We start from the raw sequence: 22,948 nt of genomic DNA on the forward strand, positions 1-22,948 counted from the left end.
GCTGGCGGGGGCCCAGTGGAAGAGGGTGGGCCTGGTGGGGAGCGCTATGGACAGCAGACGAGGATGAGGAGAGTTCTCGAGCATGGCCGGCCGGCAGCGTGGAATCGGGCGGGCAGCCAGTGTGGCCAGTGGCCGGCGGCGGCTTGGGGAAGCGGCCCACTTGGCCGCAGCTCAGCAATTGCCACTCTGCATCTGCATCCGCCCATGCCATGCCATGCCATGCCATGGCCGATCCATCGCCAGCCCAGCCCAACCCCGCGTCTGGATGCGCTTGGATGCGTTTGGATGCATGCCGCCAGCCTGCACACCACAAACTCCCAAGGCCTACACACCGACTTGTGTCCAAGCAACCACCGCCCTCGCACCCGCCTGCTGCACTGTTGCCGAGCCACGACCGGCGGTCTTTGCTGCTGCCCCAGTCCCGAGTCCCGACGGCCGCCGTCCCCTGCACCATCCCTTGGACTCGTCAGCCAATGCATGCTGACGTACGGCCTGCCAGACTCCTTCAAACTGCGCTTGTCACAGTCACAGTAGACTTTTCTTATCGCTGCCATCCACCCCGACCACGCAATCACTCGCTGCCCCTCGTTCCCGTTGTACACACACACGACTTTGACTTCATCTCTCATTGATTCATGGCCAGCGTCGTCAACTCGCCCGCCCGCATTAGCTTTGATGCTCAGTAGCCTGCTCGCGTGCCCTTGTGACACCTTCCCAGCATCCTCCACACATAGCAGTAGCAGCAGCAGTAGTAGTATCATACATGGGCCCGCCCCTCCTCATACATCAACCTCGGCCCTGATGTTCAGTCTCTCGTCCACAATCGATCGCTGCACACTAATCCTGTTCCCCGCACTGCCCTCCTGCTCCCTGAGTAGCACAGCGAGCACCTCGACCGGCGGGTCAAGGCCAAGCCGTTGCGCTCGCTTCCACCGCTTCAACCGAGCAATTCCAGTACACGGCTACATGGCACCCACGTCGTCAGCAGTTTGGTCGGCCTCGAGTAGTTTTGCGTCACAAGGTCGCTGATTGGGCCAAACTTACGCCATAGTGTGCGCTCATGTCGAACTCCCGAAGCACTTTGTCATGGACACTCAACCCTTCCTGGTGCACTCTCGCCGCTCGCCTTTGCCTTTCCTTTTCTGCCCAATACCTCTTGATAACTGCGTCTGATATGCGCCGCGCTTGCTCTTCCTCCGGACTGCTCTCCACTCGTTGCGCCTCGACTTCCTGCTCCGTTTGCTCGATTATGGCTACTTCAGTCGTTGTAGGCTGTGCGCCCCATGTCTCCAAGAGTTCAGGTGTTGCGTCTTTCAACTTCTTCTCCACATTGCTCTTCTTTGCGGCTTGCGCCTTGATGCCGGACTTTGTGACCTTGTTCGTCGATCCATGGAAAGCGAGCGTTGACTGCTGCGATTTGGTCGCCGCGCGTGGAGTCCTACCTTTGGGTGGCATGTTTGTATATGTGCGATGAATATTGCGAGTGGTATGCGATTCTTTGACATATAATCGTGGTGCGCGACAAAGGGGGGAAGCTGGAACAATGACGTGACGTGACCTCTGGCTGGCTGTCTTGGCGTCCTTAGCCCGGGCTTCTGGTTGGTTGCCGCAGTGATACGCGACTTCGCGCGGGCACGTGATCTCTAAAGAAAACCCACCCCACTAATATTCCGACATAGCGGGCATGCTCTGTGCTTTTGCACTACAACCCGTTCCAATCATTCGGTAAGTCAACCTCTGCTTCTAATTGCAATCGTGATCTGGCACTGGCACAATCTTGTTCCCGGAGATGCGTGCTTCTAACCAAAAAAACAAAACTTCTTTTGATTTTTGGAAACAATAAAAAAGCCGCGCTGGCGAATGCCCATCGTCTTAAGCTACATTAGGTGTTAAAGAAAGCAAACATGAACCCTTGATATGTGCAATTTATCACGCACCACCACGGCATATGCAGACTATCGAAGGCTTTAGTCAGATCTGATGTCAAATTTTACTGACTGAAGCATGCATAGACTCAACCCCAACTGAAAGCATGACTTCCACAACACCCCCCGAAGTAGCTGCCCACGTAGAATCTCTGATACCCAAGTTCAAGCTCACCCGGCTCCTCAACTCAGATCAAGCCGGACGCCGCATCAGTCTGCTAGGAACCATAGACTCACAGCCCGCACTCCTCATAGCTGAGCGCGCCGCCTTTGACACCACACCCGCCATCCTCGAAGGCTTCTCCACATCTCTACGCAACATCAAGAACCTCGGCGCCAACGACATCTACGCGTGGTTCCTCGCAAACTCCAACCCAAGCAACGACAAAGATGCCTCTTCCCCACCGCCCCCGGACTTCAAAATCAACCTCATCTACCCATGCACAGACAAACACGTCAAAAAGTACACCCAGCAGCGCCTCCGCGTCGTCACCGAAACACCGGAAATCTACACCTCCTACATCCGCCCGTACATGCGTGCCCAGCGCGAAAAGGGCGCCCTCAACTGGATCTACAACATCATCGAGGGCCGTACCGAGCAGGAAGACGTCATGTACCGCGAATCCGGCTCCGACGGCTTTCTCTTACTTCCCGATCTAAACTGGGACCGCAAGACAATGGGTGGTCTGCACTTGTTGGGCATAGTAGAGAGGAGGGATATCTGGAGTGTGAGGGATTTGACCCGCGACATGGTGGGGTGGGTAAGGCATATGAGGGAGAAGATGGTCGAGGCGACCGTGGCCTTGTATCCGGACATTGAGAGGGATGAGTTGAAGCTTTATGTGCATTGTAAGTGTGTTTGTTTTTTCTCTCGTCCTCTTCTTCTTCTTCTTCTTCTTCTTCTTCTTCTTCTGCCCCTTTCACTCTTGTCTCCTTACCAAGAAGAAGGGAAAAAACAAAACAAAACAGAAACTAATGAAAAAAAAACATTAGACCAACCAACATACTACCACTTCCATATTCACATTGTCCATGTTTCACTCGAAGCCGGAAACACACAAGCTACAGGCAAAGCTCTGGGCTTGGAAAACATCATCTCGCAGCTCGAAACTATGGCTCCTTCTTCCTCTTCTTCGGCATTGCCCCCTGGTATGCAGGATGCTAGCCTAACCTACCATCTCGGTGAGCAGAGCGACTTGTGGCAGAAAGTGTACTTGCCGTTGAAAGAGGGGCGCGAGGTAAACGTGCATGGCTTTTGAACAAGATGAGAAAAGAACAATTCCAACAAAACTTGTTAGATATATTAGATTACGTCGTATCTGGATGGTATCTACATGCATAATACATCAAGAATTCGTTTCACTGCCTTTGGCGGGTATATTCGAACCTTTCAACTCCTCATCCCGAGTCTCGGTGTTCCAATCCGTCATTTCTCCTCCATCGTTATCGTCATGCACATAGTCATGCTCGCCATCTCCACAGAAACTGCTCTCGCACATCGAATGCGTCCGTGTACTACTCGTGTCTCCCTTCATGGCTTTTTCCTGCAACACCCGGTATCTTTCTTGCCTCTCCCACTCGAGCCTCTCCCTCGCCCAATTCTTCTCAACCCGCGAATACCCACAGAACCCCGCGCTCGACCCTATACTCCGCCTGGGTCCATACAACCCCCCGTCGGATAATGAACGTTGCGCCACCTCGCCCCGCGGAGCCCCACCGGCCCCAGCCGACCGCGATCGGCCACGCAATCGGCGGGTCCATCTATCGTTTCTTCCGTTCCAAACGAAAAAACTGCCCAGGAGCGTGCCGTCGCTCGTCGCTATCCCTCTCCACGGTTTCTCCTGCAGCGAGAACACCAGACAATTGACAAAGCCCATGCTCACAATGCAAAAAGAACTTATTAACCCTATTGCCCATATCGGTTTCTGCACATAACGGTCGTCGTACATCATGCAGTGATATACAAATGGTGCCACCCACATCAAAGTATACACTATCGGATAGATGAATGTAAGGCGTAGTTGGCGATGGATGCGTGCGCGCTGGCGAATCATGCGGTTTAATCCTGGAGACGGTGGCTCCAGCAGGGCAAGTTCGGGCGTGCTAGAAGCCCCCGGAAAGGCATGTAGCGTCGGGGTGCTGGCGCTCAGTATATCCGTATGCGATAACGACACACATGGGTGTAAACTGCCGTCATATTCGACCTGTCCGACAGTCTGCCCACATGGTATAGAGACTAGCGGTGGCCGGCCCGGGCCGCTGTGCTTGCCGTGGAAACGTCGTGTGCTTCGCACCAAGGCTGGAGTTGTGGGGCTGGTGGAGGCGGCAAGGATAGATGTTGGTCCTGGTGCTCCACAAAGCTCGCTACAGTTCAACGAGGCTGGATATCTACGCTCCGGTACAGTGACAGGTTTCTGAGAGGTGGTCGAAGTGCGTCGTGAGTGCAAGCCTGAATTCTTTGGCTGGGTCATCATACTGGCGGGACGGGTTGCAAATTCTTCGCTGGGCACGTAATCATCGACAAAGAGCGATGCTCTGGGTTGAGACGCGCGAATATCAACACTGGTTCGAGTGAGGTCATTGTTCAAAGTGTATCCCAGTTTCCGGCTCATTGCGTTGTAGTTCTTAAACTCCCACCCAACATATGTATAAATCGCAATGGTAAGGCTGATGATGACCAATATGATAAAGTACCTCGGAATCCATGCCAGGGCTAGCCGGTACCAGAACGGGCGGGTTGGGAGCAAGCAGTAGCCGCCCTGCAAGCGATACGCTCCTTGGGGGTTGAGGAAAGCCAGGCTTGCTGATATTGTGGGCGCGCAAAAGACACCTGCGTAAACATAGTACTTGTACGGATGCAGACCTTCTGAAGGTGCTTGACCGGAGGGCCGAAAGACCTGAAGTGCGGTATGAATCGCTATCATGAGAACAGCAAAATCTAAGAGCAGTTGTGAGGAAATGCGCAATAGTTGGGCTATGCCGTCTTACCACTTGTCTCCGTCCCAAACGCTATGAAGAACCCGCTCGACTGGCAGTATGCCGACGTGCTTTCCACACGTCCCCGAGCCAGCATTACAATTGCTCCAACAACGAAACAAAATCCTCGTATCAGGTCACCGCAAATCACGAGCATAAGAAGCCTATACCAGAGCCATGAGCGCATACATCACTTGGGCACAATAGCACTGACCGGTGGCGAAATTGCTTTTCCATGCGACAAACCCAGAAAAAGGCAACCAGGGAAGCTGTCATACTCAGAGATGAGAATGCCAGAACCACCGCCGCGATGGCTCGGGTTCGTCGGTTGTTAACGGCGTTGGGTGTCGTGTATTGGGTGCCATTATGTTCGTTCAACGGGACGGCAGATACGAGAAAAGAAAATGAAAGAAAAACGATGCAGCCCAGTCGCACAAAGGCTGACATGATGCTGGTGAGAAGGATGTCGGAGGCAGGGGCCGCGCTCCTCGTCCGCTGCATCGCGCGGGTATCGTGGGTTGAGATCGACTGAACGAAAAAGCAAAGCAGATGATGATGATTAACTGGAAGTGGTACCGAGCATAGCGGCGCTAATATTAGGGTAAGATCGACCGCGCAGACAGCCAAGACATCAACGGTCCGTTAACTTATTAGCAAACAAAGTCCGTTAAAGCACGATGTGGCATATTTGTTCCGAAAACCGCTATGCTACTCCTGGCCTTCCCCGTGTGATCATCTCGTTGAAAATATGACAAGGACAGCGACATATGACAAGCCGGGATTCTGGGGTACCTGGTTCGACTCGAACAGTAATAAAACGTCACCCACCCCTTAATAAGGACTCGGTCCAGGCCACACGGGAGGCTTTGCTTACGGTGGCTTGTACTTAGTCGCCCCACTATCACGACTGTTGGTCGACAGTGGCGCCAACCGTCGCGGCCACCATTGGAAAATGACGTGTAAGGCTCCCCCGAGCTTCCATTGTTTCACGTCGAGCTAGAATGATTCGGCGAGCGTGATCAGACTGAAGCGCAGTTCGCCTCCACCAGCTTCGGCCTCACGCTTGAGGAAGCTGCGCACACCCAAATCCAGGGCCTTGTCGCTAAGAAGGTCCTCTTCGGAAGCTAGCGCACCACGATTGAGAGGACCTTTACGACGGCCATCAAGCTCCCATAGATGGTTTTTTTCCGACTTGATGAAGCAAACATAGTGCAGGTCCACGTCGGAGTCAGCCTGGGGTGCAGCGGTGTCGCCGCCCGATGCCGCACTTTGATGCGCACTCTCGAGGGCCTCAGAGTCATAGAGGAGGTCAGCTCGTTGGGCGGGTTTCAGTGGTATCGCATTTTGGACAAGCTTAGCTAGGTTGGAATCAGCTTCTAAAGGCTATGTTAGTAAACCCTGAAACCTCCCCGCGTAACGAGGGGGCTGCTGACGAATGTGTGTGCGTGCCGAGCCATTCGAGACTGCATGGAGCAGGCCAATCAGTCCACAGGCGTTGCCGATAGTTTGCTTGTACCAAATCACTTCTTCGTCCGGGCCATGGCCCTGATATTCTGACCTATCTTTGTCTTCTTCGATGCGGAATTTTTCGTACGTCTGGCTCACGGGAAACACGAGAAGGAGGGCATGAGCAGGCCGCGGTACAAAGGCGAGGAGTTCAGGGTCGTCGATACTGAAGACGTCGTGGAAGGCAAGCTTGTCGGACAGGCCGAGCTTGTGAACGAGGCCCGTCATGACCTCCGGGTTGTTCTCTGTCGCATGTTATTAGGCGTGTGCCGTGGCAAGCTGGAACAACTTACCAAGAGGAATGAATCTCTTCCGGCCCTTGGGCACATCGGGGGAAGCTTCGGAAGCCATGTTGGTGCTGGTTGAGGATGGTGTTGCGGGGTAGGAGGTGTGAGTAGAGGATTCCTGACGTGGGGTCGATGAGGGACAAGCAGCAAACAACGTCTGCGGTTGCGTCACCCACTGCCTATGTATACGGCAGGCTTGTGCTTGGAGTCAAGAGCGAGGTGCAGGCTACAACAAGCCTTTTTGCCACGGCCCATGCCATGCCATGCTATGTCCACTGCAGTGCTAGAGGGCGGGGCCATCCCAGATGTCGTCGCCAGGGCGCAAAAGAAGAAGAGGAGCAAGAACAAAAGGCATCAGCATATGACGACGTTCCCGCAAGCAGAAACGACTCGCTCGAGCGAGTCTTGCTCTTCTTCGGCGACAGGAAAAGAAAAGAAAAAAACAAGATGCCCATGTCGCAGTGCGGCGGCGGTGGCCATTCATGGGCCCGGGCGAACAAGATGGAGCTTCAGCGCCCCGCGGTGACGGCAGACTGCTATGAATTTGACTCACGTGAACAATGCCTCTTCGCGCCTCAGCTTCAATTGCGCCCTTTCTACGCAATTTTCACGCCAGACCAACTCAGCCAACAGAAGCACGACTCAGCCAGCGCCTGTTCTTGTCGACACGCTTGCCAATTCCCCGCTCCTTGCCTGCAACGAACCCCTCTACTAGCTTTGCGGCCGACTTCTTTACCCCACTACAGCCACTTGCTCTCAGCTTGAACTTTTTCAGCACAACACTTCCTCAACTACGCACCATGGCCACCCTCGACGAGACTGTCGTCGCCTTCCTCAAGAAGCACGCGCCCAACAACGCCGCCGACGAGACCGACGCCGTCAAGGCTTCCCAGGCCCTCTTCCCTACTGTCACCTACACCGATGTCGAAAAGACTGAGCTCAGCCAGTGGCTCATCACTGCCTCTCACGTGGCCTCTCCTTCTGAGGACGCCGCAAAGGCCTCGGAGCGCCTGTCGTCGCTGAACACACACCTCTCCAGCCGGACCACCCTTCTTGGCGCAAAGCCCTCTGTCGCTGACATTGCCATCTACCAGAAGCTCGCACCCGTCGTCTCAAAGTGGAGTGCAGAAGAGAGGACAGGAGAGCAGGGATACCATCACATTGTCCGCCACATTGACTTTGTTCAGAACTCGCCAGTCTTTGGCCTCAAGCTGGACGACAAGGTTAGCGTCGACCCAGACAATGTCGTCTTCAAAATCAAGCCGGTAGATGCCAAGGCTGAGAAGGAGCGCAAGAAGAAGGAGAAGGAGGCTGCGGCGGCAGGTGCGGCAGCCTCGGGCGCCACGGCTACCACCTTGACTGGAGCTCAGGGTCAGAACGCACAGGGAGGCCAGGGAGGCAAGAGCAAGGCAGACAAGGCAAAGGCAAAGGCAGACGCAGCTGGATCTGCCGTCGCATCAGCAGTTGCCGGTAACCCGACGAGCGGCATTCCTGAGGGTGCACCGACCGAGAAGAAGAAGAAGGAAAAGAAGGAGAAGCAGCCCAAGCCTCAGAAGGCGTACGTCCACTTCCATTGAACCCTCTCATTTGTCTTTGAATACTGACTGACAGCCTATAGTGCACCCGTCGAGAAGCCCCTCTCCCCCGCCCTCATCGACCTCCGTGTAGGCCACATTCTCAAGGCCGAGACCCACCCCAATGCCGACTCTTTGTACGTTTCTACCATTGCATGCGGCGACGATCCCGGTACAGACAACACATCCGAATATGAAGGCCAGATTGTGCGTACCGTATGCTCTGGCCTCAACGGCCTGATTCCCCTTGAGGAGATGCAGAATCGCAAGATTGTCGCCGTGTGCAATCTCAAGCCCGTCACAATGCGCGGCGTCAAGTCATGTGCCATGGTCCTTGCCGCATCACCAAGAGTAGCAGAGGGCGAGGATAGTCACAAGGGGCCTGTCGAGTTGGTAAACCCCCCAGCTGAAAGCAAGGCTGGTGACCGAGTCTACTTTGAGGGCTGGGAGGGCGAGCCGGAGCCGGTGCTGAACCCCAAGAAGAAGGTCTGGGAAACCATTCAGCCTGGCTTTACTACCACCGACTCTCTGGAAGTGGGCTTTGATGTTGGTGTCGTGCCGCAGTTGAGCGGCGAGGGTGCGGATAAGAAGACGGGTGTTGCCAAGTTGAGGACCAAGGATGGCCTGTGTAGCATTCCAACTCTCAAGGGTGGCGTAGTACGATAGATTTCCTTACCTTGTAGTGTCCATATACGTATTGTGACACACCAAAAGAATGACAAGAAACAAGAAAAAATCACATCATGGGAGAAGCCATGTTGTCCAATCTATTACCTACTTGTCATCAAGTGAAGCGTAAATTCGTTATGCTCTAGAACTGTCCTGGGGTATACAAGGGGATGAAAACCGTGGAAAAAAAAACAAATCGTAAAATGCCCGCCAATCAACAATCAAACAGTCACGGTGCTCCGCTGCTTTCCATTTTGGGTTGTCCTCCTCCTTCTTCCAATTTAGAACACAAAAATAAGAACAAATTAAAGCAAGAAAGACGCATGGACATGCGGGGATTTAGTCCATTAGGTTGACCGGGTACTCGAAATCGTTTTCGGCATCCGTTCCATGCAGTCTCACCTGGTACAGGCAGGTATGGCTAGCACCCCAGTTGCTGGTCACACGCAGTATAACACGGGACACGGGCTCCGACGGCTCGCCCGACAGATCAAACGTCTGCAAGTGGTTGGAAGCGTGGATGTTGTACTTGAACGAACCCAAGCACTTCCACTTGCCCCCTGCGCTTTCCGGCGGCGCGCTTCGGCAGCTTACCTCGCGGTGACTGTAATACGGCTTGATTGGTCCGTTCGTCTGAACCCAGAGCTCCATGTCTCGGGGTGCGTTGTTGATTTTGCGGGCAGGCATCATGCTCATGGGCACGTGCTCGATGGTGACTTGTTTGGGAATGACGAGACGGGGAACTCGGATGGCGAGCTGCGCCTGGCCAGGTGATGCAGGGTTCGAACTTGCTGAACACCAGCAATCCCCGGGTTCCTCCCACTTGGTGAGTGCGGCAATCGGAGGGTTGCGCTCCGGAACCCACGAGAGGCGGCGTGCGAGTCCGGCAATGCGACCGGATTTCTTATCGAAAGTGACAGAAGACAGGTCTGGATCAATCGTGGCACCCAGACCCGGTGAAAAATAATTAGGTTTTGTAAGATGTAGTTCGTAATTGGCGACAAGATTGGCCTGTGCAAGGGCATTGAGGCGGATCTGATCCAGCATGGTTTTCTTGGCTTCTGTTTGCATCATCGTCTTGAGCTGGGTGCTCTGGGTTCGGATGGCCTCTTCGATTCTCTTGTTCACCTGGGTGGTAAGGCTCTCGTACCGCTGCTCCACCAGCTTGATGAATTCTTCACGTGATGCAGCCTGAGGCCAACTCTCGGTGGGGCTGCGCTCTTTATGGGCTGTGTTGTCGAAGAGTATAGCGAGCTTGGCTTTCGTGTCTTCAAGAAATTTCGTCCATTCAGGTTCAGAGTGTGCTTTGGCTGTCAAGGCTCGCCAGAATTCGTCGGTGATCTCTGTGGACCCATCTTGGTGTCGGCGAACAATCATGACTCCAGGGAGTTCCTTCTTCAGCTCATCGATTGAATCACGCACGCTTTGAAAGCGCTTCTCATTTTGCTTCTCCATATTACCAATCCGACCCCACAGGAGGGTGTCGTCGCCGCTTCTCTTATATGCTTCCGGCATGATAGCATCGGTAACCCTTTCGTATGTGTAGACGACGCGGGAACCCACAGCTTTGAGCAAACTAGGGGTTCCCAGCGCTGAGTCAGTGGAATTAGAAGTCATCATGGTGGAAGCGACCCAACCGACGAACAGACAGCCCGAGAGGATCCAGAACATCCACGTAAGAGATTTTTTCCAGCGCCATATTGGCTCGTCCTGCTCTTCGAATGATTCAACATGCCCGATCCATGCATTGACTTCGCCAGGGTCCTTTCGATGGGGACGGCGTCGATCTGCCTGGCGCTGTGACTGAGGTAGTGGTGGACCCTCGCGTTGCAATCTGGCCTGCTCTTCTGCGACTAAATTATTGACTGATTGTTCAGCCGGGATTGGGTTGACACGGGCAGTTGTTTGCTCTGCATTTGCTCTAGCTTGGGCCTGGCTTTGGATAGGTGTCTTGAGGACATCTTTTGTTGGTGTTGGCGTCTTTTCTTGAACCGAACTCGTCTGGGGAGCCTGAACGGGGGTTGGTCCGTTTGATCTTGTTCCATTTACGGAACGGGTGGAGGGCTTGCGACTTGTCAAGACAGGCTTGACAAAGGGTGAGCTTCTGGGCTCATCACGTATCGGGTAAGCCGCAAACGGATCTCGGGATGTTAGCATGCCGGCTTCATGAGCAAGGCCAAATGACTTTGAGGTGTTGCCGACAGATGCTGCGACATCATCCTCGCTGGGAGCTAGATCATCGCTGTCCATGAAGGAGTAACCGGGGGCAGCTTTGGAATCCAGGGCGTTGTTACGCGGGAGTGGAGGTGAGAAGTGTGACTGCGACTCACTACCAAGCTCATCGATGCTGTCAAGATCATCTCCCTCTTGCTCTGATGATGGAACACCGGATCTGTCGAGCTGGGTCTTGAAGGCCTGGGAGAAACCGGTATTTGGGGCAGTCGTAAGTTTATCAGGATTCCCGACGCGGCCGCTTGCGCCGTAAGCATTGGACCGACGGGGTTTGACCTGAGTTAAGGTAGTTCTGTTGCGTCTTGTTGAAGCGGCGGCGGTAGCAGTAGTGACGGCAGATTCTTCAGCAACTGAGCTTGCCCTGGTACTGACACGGGCTGAGCGACGGTAGGGTGTGGGGGCATCCCCATTAGCACGTTGAGACATTTTGGCAGAGGATCTGTCCTGAGCATTCAATAGTCCAACGGGGTCGGGATCCAGGAGGAATGGCACAGTTGATGTTGCTGAGGTGGGGAACTAGTGTTGGGTGAGTCTGGGTTTGTTCAAACGAAGCAACTAAGTAGTCGCGAGGGCCATTTAGGACATGACAAGAACAATAACAACCAGCAGTGGCATAAGCCGACAATGGCGAGGATGGCGAGCCGGCAACAATAGCAAAGACGACGAAGCCATGCGCCGACAGCAGAGGATGAAAATTTTCAGCGTGAAGATGGGCGTGACGGTGAGGAGGTGGTCGAGTGGTGCGTGTCGAGCTGAGCGATGAGGCTGGGGTGCTAGGAACACGAGGGTAACCGGGGTAGGAGATGGCGGGAACTTACAGGTGGACTCGAGGACCAGGTGGTCGAGAGAGGGCGGATTGCGACAACAGACGCGTTTTGGCAGTGCAGAATTTGATCTTTTGACAGCTCAGAGGGCGATGGCGGGTTGATGGCGGGTTCCTGCAGCAGGGTGCCTATACACGTGTACGCAGTTTCACGCGTCGGGGCTGGGGGCGCTTACTGCGCTGCTACGCGTGGGCGAGGGGGGTTTGGGAGAGGGGCAGGGCGAGTGCGCAGGACGCGATCATGTTCGTCGAGTCGAGGGCAACGGTTCTGATTGTGTTGATCAATGGCGACAATGGGGGAGGTGAAGGCTCATTGTCGTGCTGCGAGGGTGCAAGGGTTCGGCCAGCGCGCAGACAGCCGGAAGCGGGCGACTAAGCGAGCGCGTCCTCTCAATCCGGCGGTGAGTGACATGGCAGTGCTTTGGCGACTCGGCCATGACAGGAATGACGCTGGCACGCCTGCTAACACCCGCGCGCGCACACACACATATAGATACACACACCCACCCACACCCACACCCAGCCTCCCAGACTAGTAGGCTAGCTGTGTAGCGCCTCCGCCGCCAGACAGACATGGATGATGCATGAAACTCCCGGCCCAGGCGGGGGCAGCGGAGCACCAGGCCCAAAGGCCACAAGGCTGGTTCTGCCCGTCTCGCATGTACCTGCATCTCCCTACATGGTAGTCCCACGATTGTATCGCATGGCGATGCCGCTGCTGTGGTACGCCGTGTACTTGTCTATCTAGGCACACGGCCGCTCCTCCACGAGGCCGACATGTCCACTCCCAGTGATGCTTGCATCTGCAGCCTGCCCCCACTACATAAAGCCAGCTTTGATGTGCGGCTCGCCAGCATTTTGGGTCGTGGGCGAGTCCTCTCCAAACACCTCGTCGAGAAAAACCACCAAGGAAAACCAAAAACTGCGACAACTGTCGAAAAACCAAATCACTCACATTGCATCCAACAGTTTTTTTTCTGGTAATGTCAATGCTTTGTTTGCTGCTTTTTTTTTAGGGGGGGGTGTACATAAGTACTCATGTACACAGGTCGACATCGTTGCACCGTCTGATGCTCAAGCATTGCATTGGCTCGACGCGTACCACCCATCCACATTGTGCAAGCAGCTGGCCCAGTGCTATGTCATGCAAATAGTTAGCCCACATCACTTCTCGTCTCACCCGTGATGCCATGACGGCAACGACCAGCAGAGCATCATGTTACTAGGCCAGGTAGTGTACTTATCCAGTTCCAACCATGCCCATCCTTGCCGTATCTGGGAATCTATCCGCCCATGACTGCTTCTGTGTCACTAGTGGCGCATCCCGTGAAGCCAGTCTCTCGTATTGCTAACTTTGCCAAACCTCTGCAACTTCCCATTCAGATACCAGCGCCAGATTGTATAAGAGCTGTTCCTCCTCTCCTTGAACTTCTTCATTCTGCACACTCAAAGCCGCCAACATGGTTGTAGGTTCTGTTCTTGTCACAGGGTAAGCTACCCCTCCACCCCGCTATCCACCATCATGCCATGCCCGTAGAACCGTGGTTCTAACCACAGCGCAGTGGCACCGGCTACATTGGCTCTTTCACAGCCCTCGCCCTCCTCGAGGCAGACTACAAGGTTGTCATTGTCGACAACCTCTACAACTCGTCCGCCGAAGTCATCAACCGCATCGAGCTCATCTGCGGCAAGCGACCTGCCTTTTACCAGTGCGACGTGACTGATGAGGCTGCCCTCGACAAGGTCTTTGAAGAGAACCCAGATATTGACAATGTCATTCACTTTGCCGCCCTGAAGGTCAGTCCACATCCTGCTTTCCAATGCGCCGCCCCAGTTCTGACACCACCTCAAGGCTGTTGGCGAGTCGGGCGAAATTCCTCTCACATACTACCGCGTCAACGTTGGCGGCTCCATTGCCCTCCTTACCTCCATGGTCAAGCACAATGTCAACAACATTGTCTTCTCCTCCTCTGCCACCGTCTACGGCGATGCGACGCGCGTCCCCAACATGATCCCCATCCCCGAATACTGCCCCATCGGCCCGACCAATGTCTACGGTCGCACAAAGTCCACCATTGAAGGCGCAATCACAGACACAATCGAGGCTGAGCGCAACAACGCCAGGAAGGCTGGAAAGAGCGAACAGGAAATCAACAAGTGGAATGCCGCCCTGCTGAGGTACTTCAACCCCGCTGGTGCGCATCCCAGCGGCATCATGGGCGAAAACCCACTAGGTGTTCCCTACAATCTGCTACCCTTGCTGGCTCAAGTTGCGATCGGCAAACGCGACAAGCTTCTCGTCTTTGGTGACGACTACGCCAGCAAGGATGGCACAGCCATTCGCGACTACATCCACGTCCTTGATCTGGCGCGCGGTCATCTCCAAGCCCTCAACTACCTGCGCGAACAAAAGCCGGGTGTCAAGGCCTGGAACCTGGGTACTGGCAAAGGCTCCACCGTTATTGAAATGATCAAGGCTTTTAGCAAGGTAGTCGGGCGCGACCTTCCCTACGAAGTCGCCCCACGGAGACAGGGCGATGTGCTCGATCTGACGGCTAATCCAAGTCTTGCCAACAAGGAACTAGACTGGAAGACCGAGTACACACTGGAAGATGCCTGCGCCGACCTGTGGAAATGGACAGAGAACAACCCAGAAGGCTACAGCCAGCAACCACCAAAGGAGTTTGTCGAGGCTTTGAAGAACAAAAAGGCCTAGTTAGGCATAATAAGGACAATGCTTATTTGGGGGAAGACATTTCCGAGACCTATCTTGGTAAAACGATCACGTGATTTACACCTTTCTTGGATACAATGCATCAACAATGCTATGAGCAAGGACATGCAACACAAAACAAAACAAAAAACCACATCTGGTAGTTTGGAAGTTGGGTATAATATGAGATTACATTGAATCCTTGGCCGCCTAGGCAATATCCTCAATCGGACAGTTGGGGTGCAGCACGTAAACCACCTTGTCACTACCTTCTGCCTGTCCCTGTTCGTCTGCCAGGCCTTCACCCCGGATCATCATGAGGTATTGCTCCTGTTTCCATCTTGTTAGCACATTCAAACACATACATGTACACATCACGCTGCATCTCCGACTGCTTCTCAATACGTACCTTGACAACCTTCTTCAGCACCTTCTTCGCTAGAGCCCGCTCCTTCTCCAGGTCCTCTTGCGTCTCCAACTCATTCTCCTTTTGCTCCAGATACCACACGAGCAGCTCTTCCTCTTCCACTCCGTCTTGTGTCTCTTCTTGGTCTTCGTTGACGCGCTTGACAAACATGTTGCGCATCGCAACGTACTTGTCGTGTGTAATCTTCGTCTTCTCCCGCGGCGCTACCGCCGGTGTCGCCGTCCGGTCTCGTGCTGCCTCCTGCTGGTCATCGCCCATGGCAGCATCCCTGTCCTGCTCGGCAGCTGCCGCAGCCGCGAGAAGAGCCTCGTCGTCATCATCTTCTACCTCAACGTCGTCCTTCTCTACCGAAATAATCGACTGTCGGAGGAGATTGTACGCTTCCTTGACGAATTCGGGTGTAATGTCCGTCACGCAATTCGCTTTTGCAATAGCTTCCGAGAGACGAATCATGCTCTCCAATTGGCGCACCGTAATCCGGTAGCTGTTGCGGCCAATGCCGCCTTGGGCGTCGTCCGCACGCAACTCCTTGTACTTCTCAACAAGTGTTTCTCTTGCTTCGTCAGTAAACTCCGGTCTAAAAGTCCGCGCAAATCGGATATAGCGCTGTAGCTGCTCCGTGTTAAATTCAGGGTCCACGGCCTCATCTCGGTGCTGGTGAATGCCAACAATGTGCTCGGCAAGATGACGATCAACAGCCTCGTCACACTCGTCAAGCACCACAAAGAATAGATCGAAACGTGACATGATGGGTGCAGACATGTTGACATTGGCGCGCAGCGTCGTCTTTCGGTTGTACCGACCGCCTACAGGATTGGCAGCAGCAAGGATCGAGGTGCGAGCATTGAGCGTAGCCTGAATTCCCGCCTTTGCTATCGAAATAGTCTGCTGTTCCATAGCCTCGTGAATAGCGACCTGATCTGCGACGTCCATTTTGTCAAACTCGTCAATAGCGCAGATGCCATTGTCAGCAAGCATCAGAGCTCCAGCTTCAATGGTGAACTCGCCAGTCTCCTCATCCTTGACAACTGCAGCTGTAAGACCGGCAGCCGACGAAGCTTTTCCCGAAGTGTAAACGGCGCGAGGAAGGAAGCTGCAAATGTACTTGAGGAACTGTGACTTTGATGTTGAAGGATCGCCGACAATGCAGATGTTGATGTCTCCACGGAGCGCCATACCTTCTGGTGTTTCTTTCGACACACCACCCATGAGCTGAAGGAGCAGACCTTTCTTGATGACCTGGTGACCGTAGACCATTGGTGCAATTGAGTCGACAAGGCGCATGAAAATATTGGGCTTGTGTACCATATCCTTGAGATCCTGAATCTCAGCAGCAGTCAGGGTGCCAAGGTATTCTTCCTGCGCCTCCTCGCCGCTTGTTGCATTGGACTCGATTTGACCCTGGCCCAGAGATGCAAGAATGTTGCTAGCTTGACCGGTCAAATGATGGTTTGAAGACTGTCCAGGAGTTGAGTGGTCTGGAGAGACCATGCATGCTAGGAAAGACATGCGATATGTGAGGTCTCGGACACCAAGGGCTTTAAGGCCGCTGACGCCAGATCCACCCACATCGTTGCCACGCGTAGCATTTGATGTATCTCTCATTGCTTGTGGTCTTACACCAGGAACACGGAATTGGCTCACGTCAGGAATGACAATGACAGTACCAGTAAAGATGCACTTCTCTCCAGCCTTTGCACGGTCGACCATTTCTCCTCGCAGAATGACGTCCATTGTTCGCGGCATGCTACCAGTGGGGATCTCCGAGCTGTTCTCCTGGATGCGCACCTTTTGCCAATCGACAAAGGTCGACTGCCGAATATCAAGTCGCCAGCCTTCCCTGTTCATACATGTTATGTTTGGGCATTGCGTGGGCTCCGTGTATTTGAAAGTTTGCTCAATATTTGGCACAACGGTATTGCAGATCTCGCACACAAAAGTGGCCATTGAGAGTTCTGGGCGGACTTCAGAGGTTCGTGTTACAGTGCCCGAGATTGACAGCAAGCTACCAATGGACGTGGTGCGGAGCTGCCGAATACGTGAAACGAGGGGCAGATTATAGAAAGCTAAGGTGAAGAGCTTGTCGGTCTGCTGGTTCGCGGTTTTCTCGTTGAGACTCTCATTCTGACTTTCTGGGTTTCCAGCATTCGAGGTGGCTGTCGCAGAAGCTGTGGAGGCGGGCTGCTTGTGCTGGCGGAAGTACTTGGGTTCGTACTTTGCGATAAGGTTATGGAGCGATCGAACCATGTAGGGCAGGAACCGATAGTACTCGCTTGCAATGGCAGCTGCGAGGATGCCATCTTCGTGCCTGAGCAAGTGCGTGTAGTCGACATAGAGGGTAGAAAGGCCGTAAAGCCTCATACCACGTATTTGGGCAATGTAGTATTTGTCTGTAGTAGGCACCGCACTCGATGTTGGAAGTAATGAAGAGGACGGGTCTTCTGTATAGCTGTTCTTATGGTCAGCCAGCTTGCATTGTCCATTGTGCATCGTGAAGCTCACTTCTCCAGGAACTCCTGGAAGCGCAGCGAAAGTGTCTCTCCCGTAACATCGACCACTTTTGGAATATCTGTCCGTGGAGCGTTGGTGCGCCTGCCTGGCAATCGTGCCCCGATGATCTCGTCGTCCGGGTCTCCTTCAACATCACTGTTGGCGCCAGCGCTTTCAGAAGGCGGTCCGCGGGGTCTGGCCGACGAGGATCGCATCAGTGGTGTTCGTGCATCGTTGCCGAAGGCGCTCGAGGGAGTGGGCGCAGCGTCCGAATTGAGCGCGAGATCCAGAAGAGACGACATGGTTTTTTGCGTATGGTTACGGTGGTATGGGATGCTGTTCACTCTAGCAGGAGCCCTGGGACTTTTGCGGGGGCACTGTAAACACGCGAAAACGCGGTCGCGCTGTCCGGATGAGGAACTAAGTGTAGGCCCGTGCTCCTCCACTACTACTATGTTGACCAGACAAAGATCGCCATCACTCCAGATTCGACTACCAACATCACGCCTTGTTACACATGTTCTCACATAAACGGTGACTGGTCAGAACCAGCTGCATAATAAGTTCAAAAGGTATTACATACATGCCAAAAAGCAGCTTTTTTGCCAAATGTGCATAGAATCAGCCCCATGTACCACCACCGCCCCTTCCTGCCCTTCGCTGAGCACTCAGTCTCCAATCGTCTTCGCCTGCAAACTTGTTGTGTAGCGGCTGTATCCTCTCTGCCTTCTTCCTCTTACTCAAGCGGTCCGTCGGCGCAACCTTGAAGAACGTAGGTGCAGCTTCCACTAGCCACTTCGGTTCAATGGCACTGCAGAAATGCATGTACTCTTTGGTAGTTTCGACAAGTGAATGGTATATGACATGCTCGGCAGGCTTACCAAAGAGCGATGAAGAAGGGTGCAGGTACACAGGTGTACCCTCGACAAGCGTCTTGTAGCCCTCGGCAGGATCCTTACGCGCTGAATTGCGGAAGAAACCCGAGCAGAGTGCCTGCCGAACTTTGATGGTGTTCCGACCACAAGACACAACTTGATGCTTGTGTCGTGCCATGATTTGCAGCAACTGGTTTCGTACGTCACGTACGCGTTGCATGTTCTTGGGCATGACAAAGTTCTCATGGCACCACGGTGTACTGAAGCCGCCCTGTTTCCAGCCATTGTAGACATTGAGAAGGGTTATGTGGTCGCCAGATGGATCGTTGAACTTCTGCTTCTTCTGGTCTGCTTGCTGCTGCTTGTCTCGAGGACGATGGAAAACGTTCTGAGTGGCGCTAATCATAGCCACGATTGTGAGAATCTCGTCTGAGCACTGGAGTTCGACTGACTTGATCAGTGACTTGGAGAGAGAAGGATCCATGGGGAAATCCGCCATTTGCCGACCAAGACGGGTGAGCAGCCCTTCGTCATCCAACGCGCCCAGCTGATACAGCTCTTCCAGAGCTGTCAACATGGTGTTGGTGGGTGGTGGATCCATGAAATCAAAATGCAACAGATCATTAATGCCCATAGCCTTCAACATGAGAATCGTGTTTGACAAGTTCTGACGTTGAATCTCTGGAATAGTTGTCGGCAACATCTCGTTCTGGAATGCTGCTTCGGTGTACAGACGGAAACATTTTCCTGGTCCGGTTCTTCCTGCTCTGCCACTTCTTTGGCGAGCCTGAGCCTGGGAAATAGGTGTAATCTGCAAACGATCCATGCCTAGCTTTCCGTCATAAGAACTTTGCTTGACGAAACCTGGGTCTACAACGTAGTAGATACCGTCAATAGTCAAACTGGTTTCAGCGATATTGGTAGCAATGACACATTTTCGACTCCCTGCGGGCGCGGGCTCAAAGATGCGAGATGCCACTTCAGATGGCAAGGCACCGTAGATAGGTAGAATCATCAACTCTGGTACGTTCGGCCCCAAGGCCTTCATACGCTCAGACAGAATCTCGCAAGAAGAATCGATTTCTTCTTTTCCTGTCAAGAAGAGCAAGATATCACCTGCTGGTTCTGTCAAATGGATCTGCATAACTGTAACCAATGCTGCATCAAGGTAATCAGACTCAGGCTCCCGGCTGTACATGACCTCGACAGGAAACGTGCGACCTGGGATTGAAAAGATGGGACACTTGTAAAAGTACTCGGAGAACTTGTCGGCATCCAGGGTAGCACTGGTAACGATGAGCTTCATATCAGGTCGTCGCTTGAGCGTCTTTTTCAGTAATCCAAACAAGACGTCCGTGGCGATTGTACGTTCGTGGGCCTCATCGAGCATGATACAGCTATACTTGGACAACATGGGGTCCAGGAGAATTTCACGCTGCAGGATACCGTCTGTCATGTACTTGATACGCGTATCCGGTGAAGTCTTGTCTTCAAATCGAATCGTGTAACCGACCTCGTTCCCTAGTGTGCAGCCAACTTCCTCAGCAACACGTTTGGCGACGCTCATAGCTGCTACCCGCCTGGGCTGAGTACAGCCAATAACAAGCTCGTTGGCATAACCGGCTTCAGCCAAGTACTGCGTCATCTGTGTCGTTTTTCCAGATCCAGTATCACCAACTACAATCAAGATTTGATGGGCGGCAACGGCCTCGAGGAGTTGCTTCCTGAACTTGAAGACAGGCAGCGACTCTCGCTGTTCTTTGATGCTCATATTGGTACGCTTGCCAAAAGAGGTTTCTCTGCTGTTTGTGGAGATCTTTTTCCACTCTGGTAGTGCTTGACTGGGTTCGTTCGTTCGAGTGTTGCGGAGATCGCTTGCAAACTGCCGTTGTTGGGCCATAGGATCGTTCCACTGACTGCTCAAGTCCACGTTTGCCGCTTCTTTCGCCGCCTTCTCCTGTGCTTCTTGTTGTTTAAGGTCACGACGTTCCTTGGCTAGTGTGTCTCCGGCCATTGCGGCACGGTTGAGCGAGCCATCGGGTGCTTTAACAACGCGAATTGGCGAAAGCTCTAGTGATTGCTTGGTCTGACCAGCCAAGAAGGGTGGCTCCTCTTCACGGACTTCAATGTCAACATCCTCTTCCTCTTCGAAACCGCCCTCGCCGTTGATATGAGCGTTAAAGTCCTCGTCAATATCGGGGTAGTCGGATTTGGGGATTACACCAGAGGCAATGAGTTGTTTGATCTCCCATCGCTCTGGCGAAGTCATACGTTTCCGCATGCCATTCCGACGGCTGTTGTAGCCATCCTCAACAACTGGCACAGAGCTATCAACTCCTGGAATGCCACCGAGACCTTGTGAGTTCGCGCCGGTTCCAAATGATGCTATACGCTTTCCCGGTGCAAGATCACGACCTGTCCGCTGGTCCACCTCTTTCATCGAGAGCGATATTCTGCCGTTTTCCGTCTTGATAACTTTAACCTTGACCTCCTGCCATCTCGATACAAGATCTGATGGGTGGTTGACTCGCCCCTCCATCATCTGGGTGACATGGACTAGTCCATCGACCTTGCCCTTCACCCCTTGTAGATTGACAAAGCAGCCAAAGTCCTTTACACCCGTGATCTTGCCGTCGTAAATCTTATACAGCACTGGCTCATCGTCGAGCTCAGGAGTGGGCGGCCGTCGGAACTCTTCGACATCTTCGTCGCGGTACTTTTTGCGGCTTCGTTGTTTATTGCTGGGCTTGACGGTTCGCGTACGGCCAAATTCGTCTTCAAAAACCAACTCGTCGTTCTGCTCCCGTTGCCGCCCCCGCCGCGGACTCCTGGATGGCGAGCGAGAGTGTGATGTGTCCCTCCGCCTGTGTCGTTTGCTCCTACTGATGTCGTCATCGCTATCGTATGGGCTCATGCTCCTCTTGCGCGACCGCTCCTTGGATTTGCCTGGTGCCTTCCCTGCCAGTCCTTCCAGCATGGCAAACGTGTCGTCCAGCGCATCGGCCTGCGGCGCATCATTTGTCGGCTCCTCATCTGCCAAATCATATTCCACCTCCTTGTCAGGAATGGCCAACCCTTTGAAAACACGCGTCTTGCGACTTGTTGCATCTCCGTCGTCTTCCGCATTTGCGCCTCCTTGCTTCCCGCCTGTGCCTTTGTTCTTGTATTTGGGATGCAGAGTCAAAATCAGACGATCGATACTCTCGACCAAGCTCTGTGGAAACTCGGCGCCAACATCCTCGAGCTGTTTCTTGAAGTCGGCAACATCCTTGCAGTCGGCATGTTGGTCGATGACGAACTCGGCAAGTGTCTTATCGGAGACACCAACGTGGTTCTGTATTTCCGACGTGACCTTGGAAACGAGCGATAGAAATTCGAGGTTCTCGAGGTCGTCCATGGCGGTAATTTGCGTCTTCGCAAGGCGCGTGACTCTTTGGATTGTCGGGACCGGGGAAGCCGCGCTTGTTGATGATTGAATTTATGCGGTTTCTAAGTTCGAGTCCTTTGCTTAGGTGCCAGTACGCATGGTGTGTTGCAACCTGGCCGTGGTTGCCTATGGAAGATTGGACGGTGTGGATTGGATGGAGCTGTCGCATAGTTGAGAAAGTTGATGCGGCTCGGCGGCGAAATCGCGCTAAGGCGTGTCCCCGCGCTGCAGCCACTCATCTCTCGCCAGACTCCGCATCACCCCATCCCGCCTCCCGCGCCTACTTACTCATGATACTCAACCTCAGAAAGGTGCTGAGCGCGTCCAATACATCATTCACTACTCCGTTCTACATCTCCGGCCTGATTTAAGTCGTGAAACATGAGCTCCACACGCATCTTCCATAACATCTCACGCATACCCGTCACATCCACTCTCGTTCTTATCTTCGGCAACTACGAACTCTATCGCATACACAAAGGCACACACCCGTACTGGAGTCCCATTCTTGAAGAAAAGGGCATCGTCCGACGGCGTGTCCAGAATGCTTCGGAATCCACAGGCGGCCAAAGTGCCCCTGGCGTCGAGTCCCAACGTGAGGGGCGCAAAGCCTCGATACAGTGGCTAAATCTGAACGGTGTCCCGATACCCTTCATCACAGGGCGATCAGTATAAAAAAGATTCTGTGTCTTTTTTGTTTGGGAATCCTCCATCGACTTGGCATATTTTTTGCAGAGGATACAAGTGAGAAGCGATAAGAGAAGGCACTTTTGATAATTTGATTGTATTGCACATTTTGCAACCGGTACAGGCGTCAGGTGTCGAAGCGTTCGAGCAAGCATGGTTATCTTTTCGGCAGAGTAAGAGGAGGAACTACAAAGGGGGCATTTAGTCGCATCAGTAGCTACAAGCGACAATTGTCAATAGTTGCGGGTTCTAGCTGCATATCGCTAAGAGGCTGTTGGTATGGATCACAAGTGACAATCACAGGCAATCCGAAGGCATCAAGCTCCACCAAGCAACA

General features: G+C 53.5%; 9 protein-coding genes across 9 annotated transcripts; 4 read left to right on the forward strand and 5 right to left on the reverse strand.

Moving 5' to 3' along the window:
- Positions 1-616: 616 nt before the first annotated feature.
- Positions 617-1,521, reverse strand: PSV08DRAFT_25966 (DNA polymerase delta, subunit 4-domain-containing protein). Its single transcript, XM_014228728.2, has 2 exons — positions 1,045-1,521; positions 617-962 (listed from the first exon to the last, which is right to left on the reverse strand). Exons 1-2 carry the CDS (start codon positions 1,453-1,455, stop codon positions 780-782), a joined length of 594 nt encoding a protein of 197 aa, XP_014084203.1. The 5' UTR covers positions 1,456-1,521; the 3' UTR covers positions 617-779.
- A 488-nt stretch (positions 1,522-2,009) lies between these two features.
- PSV08DRAFT_25967 (HIT-like domain-containing protein) lies at positions 2,010-3,211 on the forward strand. The gene is made up of 2 exons (XM_014228727.2): positions 2,010-2,774; positions 2,919-3,211. The coding sequence occupies exons 1-2, from the start codon at positions 2,033-2,035 to the stop codon at positions 3,182-3,184; spliced, it is 1,008 nt and encodes a 335-aa protein (XP_014084202.1). The 5' UTR covers positions 2,010-2,032; the 3' UTR covers positions 3,185-3,211.
- PSV08DRAFT_216320 (G protein-coupled glucose receptor regulating Gpa2-domain-containing protein) lies at positions 3,022-5,348 on the reverse strand (the record flags this gene model as incomplete). The annotated part of the gene is made up of 3 exons (XM_014228726.2): positions 3,022-4,863; positions 4,914-5,065; positions 5,116-5,348. 3 exons carry the CDS (start codon positions 5,346-5,348, stop codon positions 3,272-3,274), a joined length of 1,977 nt encoding a protein of 658 aa, XP_014084201.1. The 3' UTR covers positions 3,022-3,271.
- A 549-nt stretch (positions 5,349-5,897) lies between these two features.
- PSV08DRAFT_172767 (uncharacterized protein) lies at positions 5,898-6,758 on the reverse strand (the record flags this gene model as incomplete). The annotated part of the gene is made up of 3 exons (XM_014228725.1): positions 5,898-6,277; positions 6,335-6,652; positions 6,701-6,758. The coding sequence occupies 3 exons, from the start codon at positions 6,756-6,758 to the stop codon at positions 5,898-5,900; spliced, it is 756 nt and encodes a 251-aa protein (XP_014084200.1).
- Positions 6,759-6,804: 46 nt separating this feature from the next.
- On the forward strand, positions 6,805-7,517 carry PSV08DRAFT_268644 (uncharacterized protein). Its single transcript, XM_066092511.1, has one exon. The coding sequence runs from the start codon at positions 6,827-6,829 to the stop codon at positions 7,457-7,459; it is 633 nt and encodes a 210-aa protein (XP_065949834.1). The 5' UTR covers positions 6,805-6,826; the 3' UTR covers positions 7,460-7,517.
- Positions 7,468-9,420, forward strand: PSV08DRAFT_195595 (uncharacterized protein). The gene is made up of 2 exons (XM_014228724.2): positions 7,468-8,252; positions 8,313-9,420. Exons 1-2 carry the CDS (start codon positions 7,495-7,497, stop codon positions 8,932-8,934), a joined length of 1,380 nt encoding a protein of 459 aa, XP_014084199.1. The 5' UTR covers positions 7,468-7,494; the 3' UTR covers positions 8,935-9,420.
- On the reverse strand, positions 8,840-12,663 carry PSV08DRAFT_195597 (UNC-like C-terminal-domain-containing protein; the record flags this gene model as incomplete). The annotated part of the gene is made up of 3 exons (XM_014228723.2): positions 8,840-11,685; positions 11,988-12,121; positions 12,510-12,663. The coding sequence occupies 3 exons, from the start codon at positions 12,661-12,663 to the stop codon at positions 9,277-9,279; spliced, it is 2,697 nt and encodes an 898-aa protein (XP_014084198.1). The 3' UTR covers positions 8,840-9,276.
- A 717-nt stretch (positions 12,664-13,380) lies between these two features.
- On the forward strand, positions 13,381-15,086 carry PSV08DRAFT_216329 (uncharacterized protein). The gene is made up of 3 exons (XM_014228722.2): positions 13,381-13,481; positions 13,555-13,789; positions 13,845-15,086. The coding sequence occupies exons 1-3, from the start codon at positions 13,453-13,455 to the stop codon at positions 14,706-14,708; spliced, it is 1,128 nt and encodes a 375-aa protein (XP_014084197.1). The 5' UTR covers positions 13,381-13,452; the 3' UTR covers positions 14,709-15,086.
- PSV08DRAFT_368403 (ATP-dependent rna helicase dhx8) lies at positions 14,916-21,894 on the reverse strand (the record flags this gene model as incomplete). The annotated part of the gene is made up of 6 exons (XM_066093139.1): positions 14,916-15,035; positions 15,115-15,300; positions 15,547-17,669; positions 18,258-18,450; positions 18,487-18,615; positions 18,652-21,894. 6 exons carry the CDS (start codon positions 21,892-21,894, stop codon positions 14,916-14,918), a joined length of 5,994 nt encoding a protein of 1,997 aa, XP_065949835.1.
- Between the last annotated feature and the right edge of the window lie 1,054 nt (positions 21,895-22,948).

This window comes from Bipolaris maydis, assembly GCF_028858645.1.
Source record: "Bipolaris maydis strain C4 unplaced genomic scaffold PSV08scaffold_2, whole genome shotgun sequence".
NCBI lineage: Eukaryota > Fungi > Ascomycota > Dothideomycetes > Pleosporales > Pleosporaceae > Bipolaris > Bipolaris maydis.